Here is a 9,592-nt window from a genome sequence, read left to right on the forward strand (position 1 = left end):
TGGAATATTAACGATAGAATTACTTGCCTGAATTTCATAGATATACATAACATAAGCATAGACTAAAATGTAGACTGTTCAACAATTCAGTAGATTTATTATTTTTAAAAAAATCATTGATTCTGCAATCTTTATTTCAGGTTGCTTGGTATTAATATTACAAATCATTCGTTCAATTTTCCTCTGACAGAACTTTAACGTTATTAGATTCATCTGATGATGGCTTTAATAACCAACTATGGAGACGTTCTGATGCTTTTTCTACCTACAAAAAGAAAAAAAAAGGCTAATCCCCTGAAAAAACTTCCACCTTTCAGTCCCTTTTCGTTTGCACCCTCACGTTGCAAAATCACCAATTTTACCCAAATCCACACCTTTCGTTTTCAATTCCACCCTCAATTATTGAAATACACAACTTTTACTTTCAATTACACCCTCAAGCATTAAATTGATATTTTTTCCAATACTTCATATTTTAATAAATATTCAAAATAGTCCCTAATATTATAATTAAAATAAAAAAACCATCTTTCTAAAATTTTAAAAATTAATTTTAAATATTATACAAACTTTTTATTTAAAACTTGCTGCTTTTATTTCGAAAATAAATTTAAACTAATTAAATTATATTTTATATCGTTTTTAGTTTAATTTTTTTTGAAATTTTTTTTATCCTCCGGCAAACCGAACCAGCTCTGGTTTGTCTTCCATGGAAGACGAACCAGAGCTGGTCGTCTTCCATTGGAGGAAGACGAGACCAGCTCGTCTTCCATGGGAGGAAGACAAGCTCGTCTTCCTCCCAAGGAAGACGAGCTGGTCGTCTTCTTCCTTAGAAAGACGACCTGGGTCGTCTTCCTTCCATGGAAGGAAGACAACCAGATCTGGTCGTCTTCCATGCTGGTCGTCTTCCTTGGGAGGAAGACAAACCAGCTCGTCTTCCTCCCATGGAAGACGAGGAGGTCGGCTTCCATGGGAGGACGACGGCGGCTGACTCGGGGTGGGTCAGAATACGCGGAGGACGACGGCGGCCGACCGAGAGTGGGTCGGAATACACGAATGTAGTATTTTTATTAATTATTTAGTTAATTAAATTAATTTTTTTAATGATACATTATAAAAATTTAAATTAATTATAATATCAAATAAATTAGAGAGGTCGAATAAAATCGGATTTGAATTTGTACAAAATAATAATATTTATTGAATTCAATAAAAATGTATTATTAAATTTTTTTAATTTGTGAAAAGAATATTCTTTTATTTAAATATAACATTAACCTCTATTTAGTATATATGCTTAAATATTAAGTATTGATTTGGACCTTTTTCAAGTGAAAAAAGGTTGATTTAATGCTTAAGGGTGGAATTGAATACGAAAGGTGTGAATTTGGGTAAAATTGGAGATTTTACAACGTCAGGGTGCAAACGAAAAGGAGCTAAAAGGTGGAGGTTTTTTCAGAGGATTAGCCAAAAAAAATGAAACACAAGCAGATTTAGCTATGTTGAATTAAAATCTTTTTTATTATGGCCAAATGTCATAAAAAAGTCAAACCTTTTATAAAAGTTTCACAAAAATCCTGATCTTATTTGGTTTCACAAAAGTCCTGACCTTTCAATATATGTGCATGCCACGTAGGCGTCACATAGGCAAAGTTGAAATTAAATTGAGAGTTGGCCACAATTGAAACCAAATAATCTGTTTTTGGCCAAAATCGACAAAATTGAAAGGTCAAGATTTTTGTGAAACTTTTATAAAAGATTTGGCCTTTTCACGACATTTGGTCTTTTATTATTTTTAGCAATGTATCCTGAATAGGAAAAAAATAACAATGTACTCCTCCTGTCTCATAAAAATAGACAAATTTTTTATTTTAGGCGTTTTATAATATAGGTAAAGTTATTATTTTAATTTGAATTGTCAATTTGAATTACTACTTGCTATATTCTCTTAATCATCATTAATTATTACTTTATCCAATATAAAAATTAATACCCCTCTTGCTTTTTTAATTGTCCATTTAGCTAATATTGCACATATCAAGGTAGTGCTTTTTTTGTCTTAACTTATAAAAATATAACCCTATTAGTTAATAAATGCTTTTTAAATTAAAACATTGATTCATTTATTAGAGATTGATAAATTTGGAAAATAATAGCTAAAATCACATTAAAATTCTAAATGAACAACTAACTTGAGACAAATATATTTTGCTAAATGGACAACTAAAAAAGAACGGAGGGAGTAATAAACTTAGTTTTTTAAGATTATATTACAATTTCAATGACAATTGTTGTTCCCAAAATAGATAATTAATAAAATTTAAAATGTTCAAACTATAAAATTAAGGATATAGTAATAAATTGCCAATAAATAACTAATTTAATTTCAATTTTTTAATTTTTGTGCAAAGTTGGTTAGGCCTATCTTTATAGGACGGAGAGAGTATTAAATTTCTTTTACTTCTTCCTTTACTTTTTTTTTTCTCAAAGATTAAAACTTCCATTGATAATAATGAAAATTACAAAGATGAACGGTTCCTCAACACACTGAGTGAACTATTCTAATAGAAATGATGAGAGCTGTAATTATACAGTCATCGACTAGGGCTTGCTAACCACCAATAGGGTCACCCAAATAAAATTAGGCTTGATTTTTGACATGTTCGCACCGCATTCAGAACGTTCTAGTAGAGCCTAATCCCTGAACGTTCTACACTAAATGATTATTCATCTCGATGGTCCTGCATCGCAGGAGCCACGTTTGAAACGACATCCACAAAAACTCCTTCCTTATTAGTCCACTTCAAAACACGAGTAGCAGGAGAAATTTCACTATCATTTTTTTCTTCATTTTCTCTTCGATTTTCCCCAAAAATCTCCACACTACTGTGATTAGCATCCGTAAAAGACATCGTTTTGGTACGATTCGTCTTTTTAATTTTACGAACTGGACTAAACTTCAAATTAGGCTTTTTAGATCCCTTCACTTTTTCTTTGGACCGGCCTTTACTTGGCCCAATTGCCTCAATTATAGAATTTGAAACAATGCTATTTGAAAGTGCCATTAAATGATGTCCTTTCAAATCGGAAACATTGTTTATGTCAACTTCGACTAAATTTGAAAATTGATTATTCAAATTATTACCTGATATAGTGCTTTCAAATTTGGTATTTGCTTGGTCAAGATTATTCAAGGAAATAATCTTGGATTTTCCCCTATCAATCCCCCAATTATCTCCCCCTTCTTTAACGGTCGAAACAAAATCTATGTTTCCTTCCGTCGCCGGAATCTCATTAAACTCGCCGTGATCCTCCATAGCTGCCCTCTTTCCGGTTACTGGTCGCCCTCTCTTGCCTCTGTTGTTCAACATCTGCAGCGGTCCCGCTCTTATCAGATCATTGTATTTGTATTGTGTAACCTCAGATGTAATAGTAGGGCATTCTAGTAAGGGATGCCCTAGAATGCCACACTTAAAACATAATTCAGAGAGCCTTTCATATCTTAGAATTGCAGTAACCATAGTTCCTGCATTATCAATTTTAATTCGCAATCCTCTTTTCAAGGGTTTTGACACATCCACCTTAACTCTAACTCTGATATACTTTCCGAGGCAGTCCCCTGAAGCGCCCGGATCAACCTCTTCAACACAACCGATCTGCTTACCAAGAGATAACCCAGCCTCTTTGTTAAGACACATGAGAGGTAGGTTGTGAATTTGGATCCAAAATGTGACAAATTTGAAATCCATGGTTGAGTATTCTCCAATTCCCACAGGAATCTCGAAAGCAATAATACATTCTTGATACTTCCATGGCCCCCCTGCCATAACTCTACGCTTGTCTGACTCTGAACCAAAATGAAAAACAAAAACATTTTTACCTAGAGTTTCCACCGTCATAGGCTCTTTTGTTCTCCAAATATAGTTTATTGTTGAAATGAATCCGTCTCTATTGATTGGATTGGTGGTTAACACTTTGCCAATTAAGGAGTTGGCAACCTTCTGTTCTCCTGCCGTTCGCGCTTTGTCCCCCAGTTCGCACACCACCAAGTCATCGTCATCGGACAGTGACAAGGATTGGCACAAAGAGGTGAGATCCATTACTAAGAAGACTGAGTACTATGTTGAAAGTAAGAAAATAAATTCTGCAGAGCAGAAACTTTAGGGCTATTCTGCAGAGCAGAAACTTTAGGGCTCAATTTCAAGAAAATCCAACTTCCGGATAATTGATACTCAAAATTATCAAACTATCCTCTTATTTTATATTTTGGTGACCAAATTTAAATTTAATTTATTTAAATTTATTGATTTATAAATTTATTTTAACGGAAAACTTCAGACAAAGTTATGCATATTTAGCAAATTTTCAGATAAAATAAGCGATAACTATTGTCACATAGGTATTTTTGGCATGTATTTTTAGTTCAAATAAAATTTAAATTTTATAATTAAAATTAAAAAAAAACGATAATTTAATAACCACGAAAACCAATTGCCCATCCAAGTTCGATTACCTGTTCATCCCAATTAGTTGTGAATGTAATGTAACCAAGTGCTAAAACTTGCATTACAACTCCGATCACCATTCCGATCCATATACCCTAATCATAAAATGAACAATAATTAACGTTTAAATTAAATCATTATAATAGAATCACCAATATAATTTTTGTCTAAAAAATAACTGACCGTAATTTGCATATGAACAACATATGCAAGAAAAAAGCCAATAGGCACACCAATTACGTAATAGCTGCATATGTTAATATATGCAACTGTCGTCTGTCTACCGGCACCTACCGCTGCTCCTGAAAAAAAAAAGTTAATATTTTTAAGACATGATGTTTCTTTAAAAATAATTATATAAAAGTAATTTTATTAGTTTAATATCGTATGTTCAATCTTTTCTTAATTTTTCACTCTTTTTGTCCTATTTTTGTTTTTTGTTTTCTAATTGTCACAGATATTTTGTATTATTGTATATCACTCATTTTTATCTTAAAAATATAATATAATCATGTACATCATTAATTTTATACATTAATCTGCATATCAAACTCATTAAAATTAATGTTAAGAATATAACAGAATTAATAATACAAAAGTGATATTCTTTTATGAGACATAAAAAGCAGCAAATAAAATAGAAAGAATAGAATATTAAAAACAATTGTTAACTTCAAAGATAAAAGATAATATTAAAAACGAATATGTCAACAATTCGAAACAATCGATTGTCCACCCTATTCTTTTAGTTTCACATCTTGTAGCACAAATAGAAATGCCGAAATAAAAAATGGCAAAATGTATAAAAAATTTTAAAATTTTGAAGATTTAAAAGGTTATTTAAAGTAGAAATAAAAAGTCCGAAACGTGAAATTCGAGAAGGTTTCGCATAATAATAATTTGTTTGTAGAATATGCACCTGTAAATATTGCCTGAAAGCTATTGAGTATAACAGACAAAGCAAGCAGAACAGAAAGCTTCGACACAGCTTCAATCACATTTGCTTCACTTATAAATAATCTAGCAATTTGGCGGTCGAATGCTAGACACAGAATGAAAAATGAAACTCCCATTACAGTTGATTCTGTGAAGATTACTTTAATTGCATATTTGGCTGCTTTAACATCTCCTCGTCCTAATTCATTTGAAACTCGTACGCTAAACCAAAATATAATCATCATCAGTCTTTTAAATTCATTATTTTATCACCTGAATTAATCTATTACTAATATGAAATGTTCATCATTATATAATTGTAAATTAAAATCACACCTTGCGGATGCTAAGAAACCGAAGCATAGCATGAATTCCCAAGCTGCGACATTCAGGCTGCAAATAGAATTTTAATTTAGTTCATAATTAACAAAAACAATCCCAAAAATTTCAGTGTTTTGCAATTATTACATGAATTTTGAAAGCTTAGCCAAATTAATCACTAAATTTTATTGTTTGGCAAGGAACACCTATCCATTTCTATCGAAAAAATATTGATATGACTGCCATAACATTGTATATTTAGGCCATCTCCAACCCACTCTATAATTGGAGCTCTATTTTTTTAGAGATAGATTAAGTTTTTCTCCAATTACAAACTCTATCTCTATCTCTAAACAAGTTTTTCTCCAAACACAAACTCTACCTTTAACTCTAAAACAATATTTTAAAACTACACTATTTTATTATTTTAACTTAACTCAAATTAATTTTTTTTTATATATTCATCCTAAAAATAAAACCATATATTTTTCAGCAATAGTAAAATAATAAAATTTAAATAAATATTTTTATTATATAATAATATATATTTTATTAAATAAAATTGAATAAAATATTAATATTTTTAATAATATATATCTTGAACGCTATTTAAGATTCTGAAATTCGTGTTCATATTGAAAGTGAACAAGCACGGATTTTAGAAAAAAGAGCCCAACAATCTCGACAATAATTTTCCGTTCCCCATTATTTTGGTGAATACTATACTAATGTTGGAGGCGAAAGTGACTCACACAAAAATTAAATTATTATTATTATTATTATTATTATTATGGTGGTTGTTATTTTTTTATTGTTGTTGTTGTTATTTTTATAATTATTTGTATTATTTATTAAAATGTATTTTTTGTTAATTTTATATATTATTAATCTATAATATATGCGGTTTTTTAATATTTATAATTTTATTAGAAGTCATATAAAAATTATAATAATAAAGATATAAATTTTTAATATTTGAATATAATAGGACATAATTGTATAAATTAAAGTTAATGGGTTAAATTAGTAATTGGTAAACATGAAAAAGTACAAAATAGTCCTTATAGAGATGTAAATAGTGAAACTCTACATGTAGAGTTTACTATTCAAAAACTCTAAAAAAAATGGTTTTTAGAGTTGGGATGGAGTTGTCAAACTCTAAATTGTGTGACCCAACTCTTTTTTATAGTTGGGTTGGAGATGCCCTTAGATATCCTAGGGTTAATTCCATATAAAATCACCACCTTTACACGTCCTTTAAAAAGTGTCAAATAAAATCAACACTTTTCATATTTTTGCAAATCTATCATCGATGAGTAAAATTTGATATCTTTTTTCCTCCAAATAAATGTTTTAGTGTGACTAATGCCCTATTAACACACAAAATATATTACTTTTATTTTTTTCTTGTTGATTCCGGTTGTCGAGTTAATAAACATACAACGGATTTTCACATTCGTGATAGATTTGAAAAAAAATGAAAGGTGGTGATTTTATTTGACACTTTTTAAAGAACGTGATTAAAATAAAAAAACATGTAAAGGTGGTGATTTTATATGAAATTAACCCATATCCATATAAGTATATTTTTTCAATAAAATATAATTTGGTATTATGATTTGCCAAAATATGCTGTACCAAAATATAAAACTCATATTTTTTTACAAATCATATTAAACTTTGTAATTTGTTTTACATGTAACCTTAACAGAAATTAAATAAGAATTTGGGATTCAGAAACTTACCAAATGGATAGAGCAGATACTTGAGTTGCCGCATTCTTCATGTACCCAGCCAACAGTACCAAAATTGCATTGTACCAAAATTCTAAACTGTTTACGCAAACCCATCAGAAAAGAAGACCATTAAACAATAGAATTATAAAATTTAGGCCATGTTTGGTCTATGCAATAGAATAATATGGAATAGAATAGTTATTCTATAAGAAATGGAATAGCCATTCTTTAGTTTTTGAGAGGAGTGTTTATTCTACAAAATCATGGAATAGCAATTCTTTGGAATACCTATTCCATGAACCAAAGCAAAGAATTGTCATTTTATACGGAATAGCTATTTCATTCCGCACCTATTCCATGAACCAAACATAGCCTTAGATGTAATTAATGAAAGATTATTTGTTGATGGAATAAATGCAATAATGTGGAGTTCAAAAGTTTGATTCGTTAATTTTATAATTTACACTAATAAGTATCTAACTCTTGATATAAATGTATCTTTATTCTGACACATAATATCATTTTAAACCCACATAATTTTTTTTGAATTGAAATAAAAAGAACCGATAGTATAAAATATGAATGTAAAAAATAAATCATCAATTACAAAAATAAATTAAAAATAAATTAATTTTATTATCACAAATTATAGATTGACTGATTAAAGACATTGACACAAAATTATTTTACCTTAAAGAAAAATATCCTAAGTTGTCCTGTTCCACTAGAAATATTCTAATCATTACAATTTGAGAAAACGGTAAAATGTAGTACTATTTCTAATTCGACAATAAATTCTGCTTTCTTTTACAGACACTTTTCAGAAAAATTTAAGTGCTGACTAAAAAAAGTAATTTAATAAATTAGCAGTAAAAGAGTGGGAAAAAAAATTAAAGTATTTCAACAATATGAAATTGGACTTACCATAGCATGATACCAGAAGATATAGAGAGCTTAATAACAGGAACTAAATCGGAAAATGCAGCTGAACTAAATCCTTTCCATGTATTCGGACACCCACCGCAAGTTATGTAAATCACTGTACCAATTATAATGCACCAATTTGATATAATCATGGCAATCATAGCTCCAGGAATTCCCCAATTTAATTTGCTGACGAAAATCCATGACAGAATCACATGTAGCGCAAATGCAGCAGCTGATAGCCACCCAACGATCCCGTTTTTTAGCTGAGTTTGTAAAAACTTTTCCAGAGTAAAAGCAAATACAAAAAAATACAGAATCGGAATGAACCACAAGCAGATGTACCCTGCTTTTTCCGAAATTTGTTCGTCTTCTCCGAGTAATATGAAGATTTTAGCGGAGAAAATGAAGAGCGGAAGCAAAAATGTTCCGGCAACAAGATTAATGATGCATGATCTTTGCATGTAGATACCCATCATGTGATATTGTTTCGCGCCGAATGCTTGGCCGCATAGAGTTTCCGTTGCACTCGACATTCCGAGCTGGAAAATCAGAACAATCATCAAGAAAATTCATAAAAATCCTCAAGGAAATTGAAGAGTTGAATAAAAAAAATAGAAGTTTCTTACTAAAATTCCATTTGCAAAGCGAATAGCGATGATCTGAATGAGTGCGTAACCGGCAAGATCGAGCTCTCCGATACGTCCGATGAATGCTTGTGTTACTACAAATATTCCGTATTGTGTTGTTCTTGCTAGCATTGCAGGAAATCCAACTTTCCAAATTTTCTTATTTTCTTCCCAAATTCCACATTCATCATTTGTATCATCTTCTCCTTTCGATTCAAGAAGTTTATGATGACTCATTTTGTTTAATTTTTTCTTCTGATATGGGACAGAAAAATAAATCGCTCCCAATATAAAAGAAAGAATATATATATATATAGCCAAGGCTAGTGATCAAGCCAGAATTTGTAGGGGTGTCAAAATGGGTCATGACACGATAACACGATTCGTCTAACCTGTAAGTTTGGCGAATCCGGGTTGAGACTTAGTGGATTCGTGTTGAAAATGTGTCGACCCGTTTATGACACGAAATAAATGGGTCATGTTACGGGTTAACTCGCGAACCCATCTAACCCACCTAGCCCGTTTATAAATTCTATTATTT

At 30.5% G+C, this 9,592-nt stretch overlaps 1 protein-coding gene across 1 annotated transcript; it reads right to left on the reverse strand.

Annotated features, from left to right (window-relative positions):
- LOC126671552 (protein DETOXIFICATION 24-like) lies at positions 1 to 9,320 on the reverse strand. Its single transcript, XM_050365333.2, has 8 exons — positions 9,052 to 9,320; positions 8,423 to 8,964; positions 7,508 to 7,594; positions 5,778 to 5,834; positions 5,425 to 5,663; positions 4,689 to 4,807; positions 4,514 to 4,600; positions 1 to 265 (listed from the first exon to the last, which is right to left on the reverse strand). The coding sequence occupies exons 1-8, from the start codon at positions 9,286 to 9,288 to the stop codon at positions 173 to 175; spliced, it is 1,461 nt and encodes a 486-aa protein (XP_050221290.1). The 5' UTR covers positions 9,289 to 9,320; the 3' UTR covers positions 1 to 172.
- Between the last annotated feature and the right edge of the window lie 272 nt (positions 9,321 to 9,592).

This window comes from Mercurialis annua, linkage group LG3 (assembly GCF_937616625.2).
Source record: "Mercurialis annua linkage group LG3, ddMerAnnu1.2, whole genome shotgun sequence".
Lineage (NCBI taxonomy): Eukaryota > Viridiplantae > Streptophyta > Magnoliopsida > Malpighiales > Euphorbiaceae > Mercurialis > Mercurialis annua.

Bases quoted from the DNA above. Each gene is read 5' to 3' on its own strand.
- LOC126671552 (XM_050365333.2), bottom strand. From the start codon at position 9,288: ATGAGTCATCATAAACTTCTTGAATCGAAAGGAGAAGATGATACAAAT. The intron at 8,965-9,051 runs GTAAGAAACTTC...CTGATTTTCCAG, and splicing joins GCTTTGCAAATGGAATTTTA to CTCGGAATGTCGAGTGCAAC. The intron at 4,808-5,424 runs GTGCATATTCTA...TTTTTTTTTCAG, and splicing joins CTTTCAGGCAATATTTACAG to GAGCAGCGGTAGGTGCCGGT.